General features: G+C 37.9%; 1 protein-coding gene across 5 annotated transcripts in view; it reads left to right on the top strand.

Annotated features, from left to right (window-relative positions):
• The window catches only part of gdf11 (growth differentiation factor 11), a 29670-nt gene extending 9224 nt beyond the window's left edge, over positions 1-20446 (top strand). For 4 of the 5 annotated variants that reach the window (XM_077528501.1, XM_077528503.1, XM_077528502.1 and 1 more), the window contains 2 exons: positions 13801-14174; positions 17590-20446. In XM_077528501.1, coding sequence (XP_077384627.1) covers positions 13801-14174; positions 17590-17970 — 755 coding nt within the window. In that variant the 3' untranslated portion in view covers positions 17971-20446. The remainder of the gene's footprint in view (positions 1-13800; positions 14175-17589) is intronic. The other variant, XM_077528504.1, reaches the window with a different exon arrangement.
• Positions 20447-21195: the final 749 nt, after the last annotated feature.

The following is a 21195-nucleotide window of genomic DNA, read 5'->3' as shown; positions in this document are numbered from 1 at the left end:
TGTGGGTGCCGCAGTGGGGGTTTACAGGGTCCATGCTTCGGAGTGGCTAATTACTATGAAATTTCATGGAAAAGCGCAGCTATTTATATCATGGTTCAGCGCTTAATGTGCGAAAACATCCGCCTCCATACAGTATGTTCTGGAGGTAACGCTGGCTTACATTTCATGGCTAACCAATGATCTGTAGAGTAGTTCAAAGGGGTCGTGGTCGTTATTGGTAATGGTTATGTTTTGAGGTTGATTATGTAAAGGGGATTTTGCTCCAGAGGAAGTGGGGATTTGACACCATTAGATTGTTATTTATATTTTGGCCTAGCAAAAGTTGACACGTATTGAAAAAGTTGCAGTATTAATGGTACTGTGGCTTGCCACTGGGGTGGTACCCTAAAACACGACCAGGTTCATAAATATTGCAACATCAACATGATTTTCATCTTTTTGGCTCCGAACACCACCACAATGGATTTGAAATGAAACAAGCAACATTTGCGGTTGTTTACATCCACATTGGGTCAAGAATGTGGGAATTACAACCGTTTGTTTATATGCCTCCCACTTTTAACAGGACAAAAGTAATGGGACAAATTAACAATCATAAATCAAACTTTGACTTTTTAGCACTTGGTTGCCGATCCCTTGCAGTCAATTACAGCTTGAAGTCTGGAATGCGTAGACTTCACCAGATTCTGCATATTTATTTTTGGTAATATTCGGTCAGGCCTTTACTTGAAACGGTCTTCAGTTGCTACTTGTTCTTGTGGATGATGCATGCACAAGGTCATTGATTGATGGGGCCATTTCAGAACATTTCCACTTCTAATGCTTTGGTTGCTTTCGCAATATGCTTCCGGTCATTGTCTATCCGCACTGTGAAGCGCCATTTAATGAGTTTTGAAGCATTTGGCTGAATATGAGCAGAAAATATTACCCGGAAGCCTTTAGTCAACGGTCACATCATCGATAAATACAAGAGAGTAATTGCATTGGCAGCCATCTTGTTTGTTTCATTTCAAATCCATTGTGGTGTTGTTTAGAAGAACGAAGATCAGAATTATATCAATGTCACAATATTTATGGACGTGACTGTACATTACTTTTGCAAACTATCCTTGAAACACACGTGAATGTCAACAATCCTGGAAAATGTATGACATCGTGCAACCTTGACTTTAGAGACAGAAGTGAACGAGAAGATAAAATTTTGACAACGGAGAGCCAACTAAACAGTAATTGGAATTGATGCATCATATTTGTGGAAAATATTTCATTTGCTGTTTTGTCTTATCATTTTTGGAGTTTCTAAAACATTTGAGTGTTTCTTATACTTGAGAGGATCTGAAAATGATTAAATTGGACATTGTGCAAGAGAAATGACATATTTAGATTGAACGTGACATTGATTAGATTTTCACACTTTCCCATCATCAAGTAATTGTATATCGACATGCTCAGCATGTCAAATTAGAGGCAGCACTTATGTAACCGAGGTACATTCAGTACAACTGTACATAAAATACACGCTCATAGAAATACTGTACATTAACATGCAATGTTAGACTGGTGTCAACACACATGGACGCTAGAGCACACGCGCGCGCACCAACGCACACAGTCGCACACACACTCAAGAGAGAAGTTCTCCTATTGACAAAAAGGGTCACAGAGTTCACAGCTATGTGATATATTGAAGAGGAGACTATTAACCTCATCAGGTCTCTTTCTTTGGCAGCAAAGACGAACCGGTAGTAACTTGAACACTTATCCCCCACCACACACACAACCACCAACCACTCCCACAAAAAAAACAAGTCTTTTATAGTGTTGACCCTATAAAAGGGTCATTTCCTGAAGGTGCAGGAACCATAAAAATTAAGAGGGAGAGCGCTAAAAGGACAGAGCAGAAGAAGCCGGACTCTGTGTCTTCAACTCACCGTTCGCTATTTGCGGCAAGGCGGTGACTATGTGAGGTTTTTATAGATTTATTTATTCCATGGAGGTCTCAGTTTGACGATGACACTTGTTCGCCTTGTGTTGTGGCCGCCTTCAATGGCGGGATTCCATGGGGAAGATTGCTGTTGAATTGTTTGGCCGCCGGGGCACGACCCGTTTGTTTAAAAAGAAGTAAAAAGTCAAGAAAGGTCTGCTGGACTGTTGAAATTGCACAACATACTGTCAACTTTATGGCTAATAAAATTTCAAAGGGACCGAAGTCTATTAATACAAGGACAAAATTTCCCCAGGACCTCTGGAATCTCGCTCCCTCCACCCTCTTTCCTCTATTCCCACGCTCCTCTCAACCAGTCCCTATAGGCCACTTTCTCCTGCTATATTTTCAAAATTGTTTTGGTGTTTAACATATACGTTATATATTAAAATGGGAAGTCAGCCCAAATATTTTCTTTATGTTCCATTTAGCCCCACTAGTCTAAACACGGTGGTATTCTGATGAATCTTGCATTTGTGGAATATGAATTAAACAGCATCCACATGCTTTTTTAACAATATCAGGGGGCGGCCATTTTGCCACTTGTTGTCAACTGAAAATGACGTCACAGTTGCTCAGGATTCAGGCAACGGTCAATCATGGCTCAGCTTATGAATGTCACATGACCAAACTCAGAAAACAGGTGAGCTGTGGTTGGCCGTTACATGTGTCCTGAGCAACTGTGTTGTCATTTTCAGTGGACTGCAAGGGGCAAAATGGCCGCCTCCTGTGATAGATCAAAATGGGTGGCCGCTTAATTCATATTCCACAAAATAAATATTAATCAGAATGTCGTGTTTAGACAAGTGGGGGTGCATAGAACATTTTTCTAGAACAAATTATTGTGTAAAAATTCAAATTTTAGGGAAAAAAATGGTTGATATTGCATTTGTGGAATATGAGTTAAGCAGCTAAATCTAGTAATTTTTATCAACATCACAAGGTGGCCATTTTGCCATTTTGCCACTTGCTGTGGAGTGAAAATTACATCACAGTTACAAAAGTCTCAGGTAACAACCAATCACAGCTCAGCTTCAGAAAACAGGTGAGCTGTGAGTGGCCCGAGCAAATGTGATGTCATCTTTAGTCGACAGCAAGTGGCAAAATGGCCGACCCACAGATAGATAAAAACAGCTGGATTTTGTTTCATAACTCATACTCCACAAATGTAATATTAATCACAATGTCATGTTTATTCTTGTGAGGTCACATACAACATATTATTGTCAAAAAAAAGTTCAAGATTGACTTCCTCTTTAATAATATTTAGTAAATATTAACAGGTGCATTGTCGTGTAGCTGAGAAGGAACGCAGAAAAGCTTCACTGGCTTGTGCTGCTCAGCTCCTCTGTGAAACATTTTGGGGAGTGTGCGATGGAGTTAGGTTCATCTTGACTCATGCTGTGCGTACGAAAGTGGGTGGAGGAATGAAGGCAGTGAGTCCGCGGGGAGCAACAAGCAGCCCAGCTCTATCCTAAAGGGACAGAAATCATGGACGGGTTTTATAGGTGCACTTAAAAAGACTCGAAACAGATGTTTCGTTTTCACTAATAAAGGAAATAATTACTTTGGAGCAGTAATTAAGCCCCGTGTAGGGACATGGCTTGGGGGGAGGGGGTAAAGGAGGAGTGAGAGGATAAAATGGAGATCACTGAGGGATTTTTGTTGATGGATGCGTTCAGCCTCTGTGTGGTCGTACAGGCAAGGCATGAGTTTATGGTAGAATCCATTAAAACTAAGAGGCGTTTAAGCGGGGGAAATGCAGTGTGGGCATAATGTTGGATCCTCCGAGGGGAGGGTGCAAATGTGTTGGAAGGAAGCACAATTAATGGCAGATTACCTCATTTTTATGCCATGAAAATTTAATTAGCTCCATTTCAGCAACAAAGGGGAGCAAGCCTTTTGCTGTATTTATCACCAAATCACCCCGTGAGCTCCAATTTCAACGCTATGGAGATGCATGGCCCAATTATGCTTTAGGGAACGGGACTTATATAATGTAAAGTACACTTCAATAAAGATCGTAAAGGGTAGTGGCGCTTGTATGCTGTATTCTATATTCTCAACCAGTAATAGAGACAGAAAATTCAATCAGGCATAAAAAGGTTTACAATTTACATTAAACTCAAGTTGTCAGTCCACATTTCCACCAGCTGTTTTTATTATTATTATTATAAATTTTATTACAATGGAATCAAACAAAGGAAAACCTCAATGAATTTCACCCACACCAATTTACAAATATGAAATGGTATATTGAATTATTGATTTATTTTCTATACTATCATGTGCCTGTATCAGTCCTTGCAGTGTTAAAAAAATGTAGTGTTGCATAAGTAGCAGTGAGTAAACCTCAAAAAATGATTGATAAAAGTAACTTAACATGATGTGTATGAATTATGCCACGGATGGTGGGGACTGAACGTGGTTGATGGACCCAATTGCAGGAGACACATGACAGGAAGAGAAATGTGAGGAACTTTATTGACATAAACAAGTTAAAGACAGGATGGGGCATGAGAGTACTGGTCGCCAAGACTCAACTCAACTCAAGTGTATTTATATAGCGCTTTCAAGGAAGACTTGAGGATGATGTGGACGACTGGACGTGACGAAGACGAGGAGAAACTTGACAGAGGCGAGGAAGACAGAACGTGACGAAGACGAGGAAGACTTGAGGGTGACTGGACGTGATGAAGACGATGGGGAACTTGACTGAGACCAAGCACGCAGTTCTTTAGACTAGGCTGACTTGACTTGACTTGACTTGACTTGACTTGACTTGACTTGACAGATATCACAACAGCATAGCAACAGCAACAATACCGGCATGACTCGTCCGGACAGAACAGGACAAAACACCACAACAACACTTAAAACGAAACAAAACCAAACTACACGGAACCAAAGCATGATAAATTATATGGGTGATTTTCATAAATAATGAATAAAAGTTTGCAATGACTTTGTTGACAGAACCAATTGACAGAGCAAATGGTTGTGGCCCATTCAAATACACTTCTTGCGTAATTAATGTGAGACAGCTAGAAGATTATTTGTAAAAGAACTCTGAAGACACCAAGATGTATTTGCATTACTTTTCAATGAAAAGGGAAAAAAATAGCATCTTCGTAAAATATTTGTTTGTATTCACTTCATGTAATTTGGTGAGCCTCTTGCAAAGCATGCAAAATTGCACCCAAAAAAAAAAAAAAGGTGTGGTACAGTCCCTAACATACATTTTATGAGGACAGGAGGAAAATAGACATACACACATAAATTGATTTGCAAAGTAAATATTCACATTTTACAGCATTTTCATTAAATCACTATTAATATGGACAATGTACAAGTGTCTACACATCATACACCATAAATATACTTTAACTTACATCTTAAATCCTAAAAATGTCAAGTTAATATTTAGACCAGAAGTGCAAGTATTATGAGAAAATTTCACACTTATGCACATGTGGGTATCAACAAAAGAATTTGCAGTTTCGTGATGATTTCATATTAAGCATTTTTATACTGTACAACCACATTCATGGTTATGATTCATACTAAAACCATTCAAATGAGCTCATTAAATTTGAACACATAATATTAATCCTTTAAAGGATAACAAAAGTATGACATCCATGCAATTCACTAGCTCAATTGAGAATGTTTTGTTTACTTTTTTCCGCCCCCAAACAGTGCCACTGATCGTGTGACGACATACTTTGCCAGATTACAAATATATCACTCATCACTTGAACGTGACTTGGGATGCCATTTCACAATGTGAAGTGTTTACAAAGGTAACGATGTCTGAGATGTTGCTGCGTGCGTTGTCCTCAGACAAGCTACGGTTCATCTTTAGCACGCAGTTGTTGCTAGCTGAAGATAGCAACACAAAGCTAACAAATTATATTTATTATTATTGTTGTTATTATTACTATTAGGGCAAGCACTGATTTTGCGGGACATGACTCCAATTTGCAGGACGCATGAGCTTCAAACGCCGCGCGTGCCCGCGCTACGCGGGACGGTTGGTCACCCAACATTAACGCCTCACACCCAAACAACACAGGCGATGAGAGTAGTGTGCTTTCTGCTGTCCAGCTGGCCACCTTATTTCAGTTCACTGCACTCTTCACCCCCCCTCCAAATCATCCCTCCATCCCCCCAGAAGTCCTGCTGGAGATCTCCTGGTGCCTTAAAATGAAAGCACATCTAAAATTGGTTTAAAAACTTCGCTCTAACTAGCGGTTTGACTCAGTTTATAACCAGCTATAGTGTAATGTTGCGTGTTAATGTGTTGTTTGTGTTGTTCTCTGTGTGTTTGCGTGCACTCAGCTAGAACAGGGAGCATTAGGAGGTGTCTTTTGTTGCTCCTGGGGGGCTACTGTGCTCAGTCCTAATAGGAGTCTTGTGCCTGCCGTTGTCCCAAGGGAGAGCTTCTGAATGAGGGGGTCTAACTTCACACTCCCACCACATGCACCCCCCCGCAACCTCCACTCGCGGCTCAAGCTCGGCCTACCCCCACCACCTTCTCCCGTCCCTTGGGACTGGCCGAGAGACAAAGAGGGAGTAGGGCTGCGGTGGGACGGGATGTTTTGGGGTGCGGGGGTACACCATGGCCCCTGTCTTATTAGAAGGGTCGTGAACGTGTCATGATGATTAATATGCCGAGGTGCGCGGGGATACCCTAGAGTCACATTTATTCAACATGACGGCTGCCAAACACACACTCGCCACAAAATGGCACATTTGCATTTCCCATCAAGGAAAGTAAATATAGATATATATATATATATATATATGCAAATGAAAGTCCTGTCTAGATTTATACCAATGATGTGCTGTCCAGTTGGACATTAACAATAGATGACCTTTCTGTGGTGTAGTTTCACCTGGAAGGCATAATGTATATATTTACAGCTGCTTCCATGAGTTGTGATTAACAAGTGAATGGTTGGAATAATACAAGTAATTGAAGTGAAGTTCATTACAGAAGTTGCTATAGGACAGCCTTCTTTAAGTGTTAAAGAGAGAAGGGGATAATGCCATAAAAATATCAAATGCAATCCAATCTTTAAAGCTCGCCCTGTAACCAATTTTATGGTATAGCTGCACCCCTTAGCTATGTTTTTAGCAGTTTACTAGCTCAACTCTACCACAACTCCATGTGGTTATTTAACGCTTTTAAAATGTCCTGTGTTTCACATTAGATTGGCCAGCTTGCTGAATAATCCCTTATACTCTATACGGTACTTGCACATATAGAAGAAGGCTGTGAGCTACAGTAACTGCGCGTCACAGGTACCCAGGGAGTCAAGCAGATGCTTGATAGGCTTACCTGCAGGCCTGCTGCGTTTCGGCAGTAAAATTCATGCGCTGCATATTTTGCAATTATACCACGGGGAAATAAGCTGCTGTTGTAATGAAACATGGCCAGGAAAGGCAAACAAGGCTATTTCCTTTGGAAAAAGGCAGCATCTGTTAATACTTTTCTTGACGTTTTAACGTTATGTAAAATGACAGGAGTGCTCTACTTTTTGGGGATCTACACGAGAATTGATGTAGGACAATGGCAAGATTTTTATTTTATTTTATTTTATTTTTTGAAGAAGAAGAAGAAGAAGTTAAATACAAGGAATTCTAGCTGGAAATGTTGTAATATGCATGCCAGGCCAGTAGTTGGCAATGTGGCATTTTAAAACAACATGGCTTGCCAACTTATTAATACCTTTTACAGCCAATCTGGGCTAAGTATAGCCTCGAGGGCCACATCTGGCGTGCCCCTAGTCTCTGACCGGCACTCATGGAGGCTATGAAATCAAAACAAAACATAAATATGTGGTGCTTTTATTTTGAAGATTCTTTTATTTTGTGTACACACGTGTGGACGTTGGTACAAGTGAGTTAGCTAGCAACAGCTGCGGCTACGACTTGTCTCTGCGGTGTTGCCAACTTTGTGATGTTTTGCTATACTTGGTGTCTTTTGCCGACTCATGACAACAGTGGTCCTAATGTTAGCAACCAGCTTTTTACATACCTCACTTCATTAGCATTCAAATACTGTCCTGAGCTGTATTGGCGGACCAGAATTTTAGCTCACTGGTAGCACTCTGCGCTTCCATAGAGACAGGCATATCCTGTATTCAAATCAAAACTACTGGTACACTGCGATTGGCTGCTGCCCATAGCCAGCTGAGATAGGCTCCAGCACCCCCCACGACCCTTGTGAGGAACAAGCGGCTCAGAAAATGGATGGATGGACTACTGGTACAAACTTGTTTTTTTTTCCTCTTAAAAGTAATCCCATTGGAGTCTAATTTTTTGGAAGGATTCTTCTGGGATCCTCCACACTCCATCCATGTCATCAAAAATGATGACAACATTGAGCTTGTGAAAGAGGAACACAAATGTTTGACATTGAGCGAAGTCGTCGGAGTAGGGATGTCTTCTTCTCGACTATGAACTGTTGGATGTTAAATGTATTATGAGCAGGCCCATTGTCATGGTGAAGCAGCCACGAGATGTCAATTTGTAGTTTGGTGTTAGAAATATATTTTTTGTGACGCCAATCCTTCAACTTATCAGCCACACTTTATACACCAAAGGGGAAGTCAATATTAAACATTACTTGACAGTAATATGTTATATGTGACCTCACTGGTCAAAACATGGCATTATGATTAAGATTACATTTGTGGAATGTGAGTTATGCAGAAAAATCCATCCGTTTTTATCCATCTCGGGGAAGACATTTTGTCACTTCCTGTCGACTGAAGATGACTCACAGTTGCTCAGGGCTCAGGAAACGACCCATCACAGCCCATCTGTTTTCAAGTTGTGATTGGTTGTTACTTGAGACCTGAGCAACTGTGATGTCATTTTCACTTGACAGCGAGTTGCAAAATGGCCGCCTTCAGGTATTGATAAAAATTGCTGGATTTTGCTAGTGGGGCTGCATATAACATATTAAAGTGAAGATTTTTTTTTTTTTTTGATTGACTTCCCCTTTAAACACTAAAACCAGTCCTTCAACATAAGTTTTTATAAGTTTACAGCTTCATTTTTTTCAAGGTGCTTTATAAAATCCCCTCTTAGTTGATTTGCTTGTGATCCAACAAAATACCATTAGTCGGTTTTAAATAAGAGTAAAACGTCTAGAATTCTAGTTGGGAAATGAAACACAGATGAGCTCAATTTGCAATGGCATCAGAAGCAAGGCTTTAATGCTTGTGGCCTCCCACTGGTTTTCTGTGCTTTACAAGCAAAACCTGCCGGCTTTCCCCAAATGAAACACTCCAAAATGTGCTGTGTAATAAAGCTGGAGGCATTCCTCCTCCTACTTCTCCTCCTCCTCCTCCTCCTCCACCTCTTACAGGATCTATAAAGGCACAAATTGAATTCATCAATGAAGTCATTGTTTGACGTGACATTGCTCATATGTTGGGCATGTGTGTTTAATAATGGTCCTAACTAATTGAATCTCAGATTACTTCTTGAGAATAAGTCAAGCAACAGCAATAACATCTTTGCAGTTTTTAACACCTTTTTTTTTTCTCTCTGTCGCCACGTTCGTTGATCCAAAACAAGTCAAACTAGTCATCGTCAAGTTAACCCCCGAGTAAACCTCGGAATCATTCACTCGCAGTTCCGTGCTGATGAGCAAACACGTTAATTACCGTGACCTCAGCAAGCCACCGAAAAGGAACATATTGTTTGTCCAGCGTGAGACACTGTATCATTTACCCGCGCTAATGACTCGGCCTGGACATACAGGCCGAAGGATGACGTCTGTCCCTCAGCTTGGTCGCTATTCAACAGTGGCCTGGACTCTTCTAATGTGACTTTGTGTTGAGTGTAAAAAAATAAAGTCACTGACTGAATCAAAACAAGAACAAACGTGAGCCCCGTTGGCCTCAGTTGTGCGCCACCGATTTCCAACGATTCCGTGTTGCGAAGAAAGACGTATTAGCATTGCCGTAGGCTCGACCTTGACCTTCAAACTCAATCTGGCTATTAGGTGTCACCCCTCCCCGGCACCACTGAGATGTAAAGGGGCTGACGGTTTTGACCCCTGATCCCATTTCTTAACAAGGCTGAGGTGCCAAATAACCTTTTGACCCAGGAAGCATTTGCAGGTTGCCCGAGCAACCTCCGATTGAGCAATGATTGACAAGTCCGTGCGTGTTTTAGCTTTTCTTTATCTGACAACAGTCCAATGCCAAATGGATGACAGTATGTGACAGTTTATTCACTTACGACTGGTATTAGTGTCAAATATACCCAAGCCCAAACGGACGGATAAAATATTCTATTGTTAGCGCATTATTATGCCTGATAGATGCGGAATAAATTTGCCTTAATAAATGAACACTTTACATGGAAATGAATGTATGAATGCAATGGATGGATGTCATTATATCAGATGGAGGTCTATGTAAATGAACCGCCGTGCACATTTGACATGTGGTGCCAATTGCCGAAAACACGAGGGGATCATGACAGGAATAAATCTGCCTATTTCAGACGACACCTCGTGTTCTTTGACATGCACCGTAATCCCACGCCAAAGGAGATTTGCTACTTGGCTGAGCTGCTGGAGGAGAAGAAATAAAAATGTAATTTTGCTAGTTGTAATGTTGGGGTAGACCATTTCATTATGACTGACCCAGGGGAATCTAAGGTTACCATCTGGCCACTGGCCACCATCACTGATTCGTGTTTTAATATGCAAATGGGTTTGTTTTTGCAGCGCTCATGTAATCACAATTGTAAGCCGACTCAATTGATGGGGTCAAAATTGCGTAGCCTTGCATGAGCAATTAAAATGTGAGCGCCAGTGAGAGTCCGCTGAGTCATTTTTAAATTATGTAAAATAGAAAGTTATACATTCATTGCAATGAATGTAGTTTCCGTACTCCTGATCAGGGTGATTATAGTTTGGGAATTTTCATTGTAGTTAGTTTTTAGCCATCCAGTCATATATACAGGTCAGTGGTCTGCAACAAGTCACTTGGAGTTCAGAGGGTAAAATTTTATTTTTTTTAAATAAAGCTAGATAAATAAAAAATAAAAAATAAATACGTAAATAAATAAATAGGTAAATAAATAAATAAATAAATAAATAAAAATTACTCAGAAAAAACAGAAGTTGGTGCTCTGTTTTTGGAATAATTTTTTCTTGTTTATTTTTATTTTTTTTGGATTTTTTTTTCTTTCTGTTTTTTTTTTTTAAATATTTTTTTCCCCTGTTTTTCTGAGTATTTTTTCCTCCTGTTTTCTGTTATATCTTTTCCATTTTTTAAAAATATTTTCTTCCGTTTTTTTTATATTTTGTTTTTATGACAGAAAAAAATATTTAGTAAAACAGAAAAAAAATATTCAGAAAAATAAAAGAAAAAAATACTCCAAAAAAAAAACAGAACCCCCCCTGCCCCAAAAATAGTCAGAAAAACAGGAGGTTTTTGTTTTTTTGTTTTTTTCAATTGAATGCAATACGCTTCTGTAAAGTTTCAGTATTTTATTTTATTTTTTTAAATATATAATATTTAAAAAACACCATGGGAGCGACGTCATCTGAAGGTGCTTTTCCATTGGCTGCTGCTAGATGACATCACTTATGTGTGACACACTTTCTTTTCACCTTATTCCGGTTAATAACAAAATAAATGTACTTATAATCACATTTGAAATCATAACACTATGTGCCCCCCAGTCATGCTTATGAACAATTTACTATGATTATAAGTCTCCACTTTGATTTTGTAGCTGCAGAAACTACTAAAAAAATGATGTGATGGAGCTGAATACATCAATTTTTTTAAACACCTGAAAGTAAAAACCACTTGTTGTGCGTGAATGCTTAGAGGTGCCAAACTGAAATGACAAATATGTTAGCTAAAGAATAGAACGCTTTGAATAATACATCATATTTGAACAATTCCTAAATGCACCCAGTTTGAACAGGTGAAGGTTGACATCACAGCAGACGCATACCAGGCAATGTCATGACATAATTACTGCATAATTGCTTGTTATGTGTTATTGTTATTCATGATGTCACATTAGTCAATTTTGTGGGAAAGTGATATATGCTACAGTATATTTGTGTTAAAAAAAAAAAAAAAAGTTATTGCACACAGCGCCTGGCTCAGGCATGGGCAAAGTATGGCCTTGCACTCTTTTTCGTTACACTGGCCAACAAAAAAGTTTTTTGAGTACCAAAGATATATTAATGTTTTCTGGGTAATATTGAACTACTGAGTCCTAAAATGCCATCCAATGACACCCATGTTGGCGACGCACCTTACAACTACTATACATAGATACATTTGCATACATATTACATACATGCTAAGTAGTGCACCGGAAGTGATGTGAATAGGTTTGAAAATAAGAATACTAACATGCATTGTTACTATGAAAAGAGCAATTTTTTTTGGGCCAAATAAATAATAATAATAATAAAAAAAAATGAAGCCGCATACCATTTCAACATTGTAATGAACGGAACAGTGTGTTAGTCGAATGTCCTGAGTTTCACCAGAATACAGAAATATGTTGCATCCTATTTATTTTTCATCTTCCTTTTTGGAATTTTCCGCACTTTTTCATGCATTTTTAGACTTTTCTGACTTTCTGTCAAATTTCTGACATTTTTAGCAATTTTGTCGACATTTTATGGTGATTTTCGACATTTCTTCTTTTGTTTTTGGACATTTTATAGTTATTTTTTGGAACGTTTTCTTTTCTGCCTTTTTTTTAATGAAAAAAAAAATCCTCACAATTTTGGCAATTTCGTGGACATTTTATGGTAACTTTCTGCTATTGCTCTTCCTTTTGGCCAATTTTATGTTCACTTTTTGGACATTTTTAGACAATTTTTTAAAATATTTTCATCTACCTTCTGTTACTTTTTTTCTGTCAACTTAAAAAATTGGACGGACATTTTTTTTTTAAATATTTAATTATTAGTTTTTTATTTTATCATTAATTCTTACAAAGAATATTTTATCTGAACAATAAAAATAAATATGTAAAAATTATATAATTAGATTGCTTGCCCTGCTTTAACCGATATGTCCTTCAGATGCATTGTATAATTTTTGAGGAAGTCCTTCCAACGCATACAAGTAATAATATGCAAAATAATGATTAAAAATTAAGCCACAACATAAAAATAAAACATTTAAACACAAACATCAAACACACTCACACTTAGCCTATAGCCTCCCCAACAGCCACCAATATTACCCATCATTCATATGTACATTTATCATAAGAATACTGTACATACTATATAGAACATTAACAAATTCAAGCACAAGAAGCACAGTAAATACATTATGATTTACTATAAGTTATAAAACTGCAAACAAATAGAGATATCCAGATTGAATGAGTCCAGCATAAAATTGATGTGATGTGACTACAAAATATCAGCAAAAGCCTATTAGAACATCTAAACTTTATTTGGGATTATTCTGAGGCCCTTTTAATGGTGACAGTGATTTGTTGACTCCCATTTAACACAAATCTGAATGCGATTAATTGACTCTGAACACATTTCCATTGATAAAAGGGTGTGCACACTTGTGCAACCACATTATCTCAGTGGTTTCTTATTATTTCGACTCTTAGAAAGATCTTTTAAAATTCTATCGAATTGTGCAGGTTAAAGGTCACATTAATAGTGGAAATGTTTAGAAATGTTTTATTTTGGTCTCTTCGTTGTACAAGTATTTACACTTTCTGGATATTGAAGTAGTGTGACTATTTTTTTCGTATATTAACGACTGTGCTCTCTTTCACAGCGGAGCCCCTGGTGCAGGTGAACGGGAAACCAAGCTGCTGCTTCTTCAAGTTCAGCCCCAAACTCATGTTCACCAAGGTTCTGAAGGCCCAGCTGTGGGTGTACCTGCGGCCGCTGCAGCAGACCTCCACCGTCTACCTGCAGATCCTGCGGCTCAAGCCCGTGACGGAGCACGGCAGCCGCCACATCCGCATCCGTTCGCTGAAGATCGATCTCAACTCCAGGGTGGGACACTGGCAAAGTATTGACTTCAAGCACGTGTTGCAGAACTGGTTCAAACAGCCCCACACCAACTGGGGAATCGACATCAACGCCTTTGACGAGAGCGGCAATGACCTGGCCGTTACCTCGCTTCGACCCGGGGAGGAGGGGCTGGTAAGGACCCTCAGACCTGTCCCAAGCACATGGAATTATCTTCAAGCAACATTTCTATGGAGGACCAAAACTGCCAAAATTTTAAATAAATAAATAAATATATAAATAAATACAAGTGTGAATAAAAGCTGATAGAAAAATATATACATACAATACACAAAATGAATATAAATGGAAATTAAAAACAACAAAATATATGTATATCAATAAATATATAAATACAAGTAAAAATAAATGCAAAATAAAAACAATATTCAAAAAATAAAAATAAAAATATAAATAGAATATAGTTATTTTTGTATTTATGTGTAATATATTTTATTTATGTTACATTCATTTTTATATTTATTTTTTATTTTTTACTTTTTATTTCCTTTATATTTATTTTTTGTATTTAATTTTTGAATTATATTTTTATATCCATTTTTAATATCACTTTTATTAATTTATGTATTCATATATTTTCAATTTTGGCAGTTTTGGTCCTCCATACATTTATGCCATGCTCTAGTCTCAATTTAGTACAAACAGACAGGAAAATGTACAATTACATCAGTGCAAACAGTGTCAGATATTTTCATTGTCTTGTTTAATTAAAAAAAAAAAAAATATATATATATATATATATATATATATATATATATATATATATATATAGTTACATTGTGAACATAATGCATATGTCAAATTTATAGAGCAAGGAATCACATTTGGTAGCATCAGTCCAAATATGATAGGAAGTAGAACCGTATTATTTATTAAATTAACTCCAAAAAGTTCAATAGAAAAATATTCCGCAAATTTAAAAAAAAAAAAAAAAAAAAAACACTAATTGTGCTGAACTATAACTAGTTGCAGGGTATGTGTACTGTATAATCTTATATGAGTAACAAGTTACAATCATGTAACTTGTTCTTACTGCCCCCAAGTGGCCAGAAAAATCAGTTAAAGCAGATGTTGAATGTTATATAAAAGCTCAGGGTTATATTTGCATTGAACAGGTGAACTGTTGTTATGTTAAATAAGGGCTGCAATTAATAGGAATCAAAAGAGACTAGTTAAAATATAGTCAATAAAAGTAGTTCCTTAAATTTAAAATCTGTAATCCTTTAATGAGAGCGGACTTGGTTTTTACAATAAAGAATCGGCTCCACCAAATATTTGCCGAGTTCTTGTTTGGGTCACATATCAGAGCTCATCTCTGGTGTCTTGGCCAAAAAAGCGCCGTCCTTGGAGTACACAGCAGTGTCCGTTATTATTCTTGAAGTAAAAAAAAAAAAAAGCAAGAGATCCAAAACAAAGGCAAGATCAAATAAGCAAAGTAAAAACGTTTCCATCCTCCTCTGGGACTTTTATTTCAACAACAAGGACCAAAAAGCCAAAATTGGTTTCACCATATTGACCTTTCAGTTTCTATCTTCTTCTTCATGCGTCACGTCAACTTTATTGTGGTCCAGCTGGAATCACTGAGGGGATGGGCTTTCCAGAAAATTCACTCAATTTGGTAGAGCATTTTAACTATTTCATTCCCAAATAATCAGTTTAATTTAAATTTAATATTTGGTGAGAACAAAAAAACGTTTTAAGGGCCTGACAATATCATTATACCTTATAAGGAGATATGGCAGGAAATATAACATAGACCCATCAGTATAGCCTGTTTAAAATTCTGCCTCCCTTCCCGTATCAGTCAATAAATAAATACATAAATAATAAACAGAAATTAAAAAAAAGAAACCTGCTCCCACCTTAAATTGCATAAGAGCATTATCAGTTCAAAATCAACATTTTATGACACAACAAAAACAAAATACAGTACATCTAAATAAAAATACATCACCAGAGATGCTGGTTATGAAATATATTTATGGTGTACAGATCGCTCCAGATGTGTTTTAAATGTAACTTTTGCTCTGACCAATCAAAAAAATGAAAAAAAATCCTGATGTCACTGAAGCCAGCGTTGTATCTGTTGAATTTGAAATCTGATTGGTTGAAGAAACAGTCAACGTATATGGGTACATTAGATGACATGTTAACAGAGAGAGTCTGAAATCTGATTGAGCAAAAACATCCACATACTCGTACCGAAAAGGTTTCAACCAATAGTAATGCTAGGAACTGAAAACAATAGAATAATTTTACGCAACACATTGGAATTTAGGTTACATATGTGCCACAAATCACGTCACATTCATTTTTTTTCTGATTGCTGTCGTAATTGGCAATGGTAGAACATATATATCTGTCATGATGGAGTGAGATATTTGTGTGACATAGATATTCACACAAATAAATGAAAACCTAGCAGGAACATAATTTGAATTCTTTGTATTAAAAATACAAATATTAAAAAAATATTTTTGACTCCATGACCTGACAGTTGATGGTTATGTTAAAGGTAGCAAGCATTTGGGTAGCAATGTTTATGTATGACATTCAGAATATTTGTTCATGTCAAAATATTGTGGTCATTTCAAATTATGAAAGTAATTAACTGATTAGAAAAAGAAGAGGATTAAAGTGTGCAGTGGATCAAAAAATGTTGAAGATCATCACATTAAATGTCAAAAGAATTAACAAATAACAGGTGCTTGTTAAAAAATGTTGATTTAAAAAAAAAAAAAAGCCTTTTTAATTCCGTGCTTAATCGTGATTAATCAAAATTCTAAGATATGATTGATCTGATTTTAAAAATTAATGGTTTGACAGTAGGGATGTCCCGATCACGTGATTGGAAACCGTGCCGCGTTTGTATTATTATTATTATTATTATTATTATTATTATTATTATTATTATTATTATTATTATTATTATTATTATTTTAGGGGCTACAAAGCAACAAAATCATCCAGAGGTAAACATATTGCCGAACAAAACGTTTTATTTATGTTTATTCATTATTTTATGCACACTTCTGGTAGCACCCCCAAAATTATTGGGATGGTTTTGTTCAAATGGGAAAAAAAAAAATTGGAAGCACTTTTTCCATCCATCCATCCATCCATTTTCTTGACCGCTTATTCCTCACAAGGGTCGCGGTGGGTGCTGGCGCCTATCTTAGCCAATCGCAGGGAAGCATTTTTTCCCCCTCCTTAATACTTTGCCGTTTGATCCTCAAAATCAGGTGACTCGGACTCAGACTCGGGTGCAAAAAAATGTGATCGGGACATCCCTATTTGACAGCTCTAATACAGTATAAAGTGAAAAGTGAGCCTGGGAGTGAGCAAGTAATGAGTAACTATAACTTATTACTTTTATGATCTACCGTTCCCAACACTGGATGTAACATAACTTGGTGTGCTTTTCATAGTGTTATTTTGTTTGCATCATGCAATGACCACTCATTATCAGTCCCTGTCCGCCACCCCCTTTATAACCACCTCTTCCTCGCACTCGTCCCCATGTTTCCAGCAGCCGTTCCTGGAAGTGAAGGTTCTGGAGACGACCAAACGCTCTCGAAGGAACCTGGGCCTGGACTGCGACGAGCACTCCACCGAGTCCCGTTGCTGTCGCTACCCTCTGACGGTGGACTTCGAGGCCTTCGGCTGGGACTGGATCATCGCGCCCAAGCGCTACAAAGCCAACTACTGCTCGGGCCAGTGCGAGTACATGTTCATGCAGAAGTACCCGCACACTCACCTGGTGCAGCACGCCAACCCCCGTGGCTCGGCGGGGCCCTGCTGCACCCCCACCAAGATGTCGCCCATTAACATGCTGTACTTCAACGACAAGCAGCAGATTATCCACGGCAAGATTCCTGGGATGGTGGTGGATCGATGTGGCTGCTCTTAGGCTGCGGGGGGATGACACGCTTGTGCACGTTCACCATTCCATCAAACCACCCTCAATGCGAATGGAGCTCTCCCCCCTGGCACTGCAACCCATTCCTTGGCACCAGATTGAAAAAGAAAAAAGAAAAAAAAAACACAAGGGGTTCCATTTCCCGAAAATTCAAATGATTCTAACTTGTAGAAAGTTCTGTGTGAAATAGGAATCAAAAAAAGTGAATTGAACGTGCGGTGCGGCTTCAGCGAATGAGACAAACATATGTTTGATTTCTGTTGTTGTGTTTTGAATGCCATCTTTGTGAAATGTCCATGTTAGTGGATGGAGATGACAGGAGACGCAAGCATTTTCAGTCCCAAGTTTCAAGACATGTTAGTTCACACTTAAAAAAAAAAGAAAAAGAAAAAAAAGGGGGGGGGGGGCAAACACTTCAACCGGGATCCAGTTAACTCCTGAAAATCCGGTTCAATGTTGTTTACAGATGTCTAGATCCAAAACCAAACCCTTAATCTATAACACCTTGGTGCGACATTCTCGCGTATCTACAAACCCTTTTCACTGCTGCTTTGATGTGTTTTATTTGGAGTCTTGTAAAAACTCCAAAAAGGAACAGCGTGAGTGGAAAGTATGGCTAGTTCTGCTAAAGCAGCTACTTCAGATGTACAGTTAAGGCCAAAATGATTCATATGCTGGTCAAGTCTTGGGTTTTAGTGAATTTATATTTGAGGAACGGGTATTGTTTAGCTGCAAATAACACAAGGCATTAGCAAAAGACTAATTATAATTTATATTATAAACATTTCTGTTAAATTATTTATATCCTTGCTGTTATTAGAGCTAAATGATAACCGTTCAATTAATAACATTGCACTTTAGGTCAACATTTGGCTAAGCTATGAATAATTTGCATCTTAACTGTACATCAGGAAGCTGGGCAAAAAACATGACCTGATGTAAATAAACAACTAGTTTGAGTCTTCAACCATTATCAAGCTTCTATCAAATCAAAAGGGACCCAACTCCGAAACACTAATAGCTGACAAAAAAAAACAATGTAGATCATGCCACTAACCGCCATTTAGAAAACTGCATTTTGAACCCCCACCTTCTCCCCCCTTCCCAGCTCATTCTTATCGTGAAGAATTGCTATTGTTAGTGCTTGAATACAGTAGAGATTAGTATGCTCAAAGTGTGTCTTTGTCTCCTGGATGTCCTAGCAGAGATATCCATTTGTTGTAAACGAAAGCACTATGCTGTTGGATAAAGGAAGAGCCTTCTGACATTATTATATATAAAGGATATATGTATATATTAAAAGAAAAAAAAGGTGTATGGAAACCTTTTTGGGGGGGCACTCTACCTTACCAACAATAAATTTTGCACTATGGCATGAGGAGGTAAAGTGTTATTTGTGTTTTGACCAAGCACAAGCGAGCTTGGACAGTGTAGCCTCAAACTTTTCAAGCTTCTGCTGAGGAACCACGCGGAGAAACTGGCAAGGTTATCACTCGTTTGATGCCGTCACACTCATCCTGGCTTTTGTCTGAAGCGGGGGGCCTGTCCACTCCACACAAACATTCGATCCATTCCGGAAACCATGGACGTCCTGTCCCGTGTCAGCGGCCTGAAAGGCCTGCTTTCCAAACCTGGGTGACAAGTCATGTGTAGTAATAGAAGTCTGCATCGGTGAATACAGAATGCTTTAACTGGAAATGGCCCGCCCACTTACTTTATTACAAAGTTAGCGAGACTTTAGAGTCCGATTTGCCTTTGTGTGTGTTTTAAGGGAAAGCGCCCATGTAAGAGTGGGAGAAGTATCCAGGGATCGTTAGCCAAAGTAGAGGACGACATGTTGTGCTGTAACTTGTGTTGTTATTGCAGGAATTATGCTAGAACTTTTCAAAGGGATGAAAACGCTGTTAGGGGCAGTGGTCGGAAAAGATTCAACTGGTCAATTGTCTATATTTATTAATATTAATTACAAAGTCTTTCTACCTCACTTTAGCATTCAAAAAAAAAAAAAAAAAAAGCTAGCTTTTGAAAATGGATTAAAATGTGCAAATGAACCCTCACGACCCCCCAAAAAAAGAGTAGAAGAAAACCACAGGGTCCCCGTACTCTCAGGCTGGGATGGACTTATTGACAGAATGACTGATGCTCATGTGTGGTCAGAAGATGGAATTTAGCTGTGCACGCCATGGCTTGACTATCGTTCAAGCCATTTTGAAATGTAGTCTTTGTATACTGGTGTGTGTGCGCGATTGTTTTCATAGAAATATATGAGAGTAAAAAGCCTCTATGTAAATAACAACCCAAATGTTGACATTTATGATGTTTTGGACAGGTTCGCCGCTTCTAATGTTTTTCATTCCTCCATTCTCTGTGTAGTGTGAGATAAATCACTCCAACATTGTAGTTTAATGGTTGTGCATATGAATAACTGTTCTATTGTTTTGTTTTGTTTTTGCCTTTGTTGTTTATTATCATTTTTCTTTTGTACAATAAATCATTTATTTAGCTTATGAGATTGGTGGTTTGCTCCTTGATATTACCGCATGTCGTTGTAGTCAACCACTGTGGGAAATTGTACATGAAAAATAAACACACATGCTAATGTTAGCTTATCCTGCTACTTCTGTGCCCTTAGCACTTAGATGCTGCAGTGTTATACTCTACTCCAATTTTTTGCTGCCTCTCATTGAACAAAATGTCTCTTTACAGTGACCAACATCCACTTAGTGAGAAATATAGACAAATGTTATCTGTTTTTGTTTTTGTTAGCGTGCCTAATTTGGAATGATGGGTTCACTGCTGCTCGGTTTTCTCCATTCTCCACTTTTTATTAGAAAGTGGAAAGTCTTCTCCAAACCAAGGTGAGATCATCAAAGACATGGGTGAGTACACTTTATTTAAAAATGAACTTCTCTTACACTATAATAATGCTAATAATGTTAGCATATTTGTTTAAAAAAATAAATAAATAAATAAAATCCCTGTACATTTAATAAAGGCTTTGTGATGGTGATTAATTCAATTGTATTCCAATATTACTGTACATGATATTTTGCTTTGCAATTATAACAAATTTATCATTTTCATTTTGGACTTAGATTAATGTAACAAAGGATAGCTCTAAACGTTTTTCACAGTTTCACACAATTCACAAGATTCAGGATGTTTATTTCTCTTAAGCACAGTAAAAACAACAACAACTGTTGCACTCAGCAATGC

The sequence above is a fragment of the Festucalex cinctus genome, chromosome 8 (assembly GCF_051991245.1).
Source record: "Festucalex cinctus isolate MCC-2025b chromosome 8, RoL_Fcin_1.0, whole genome shotgun sequence".
In the NCBI taxonomy this organism is placed as follows: Eukaryota; Metazoa; Chordata; class Actinopteri; order Syngnathiformes; family Syngnathidae; genus Festucalex; species Festucalex cinctus.
This window is presented reverse-complemented; position numbering and strand designations above follow the sequence as displayed.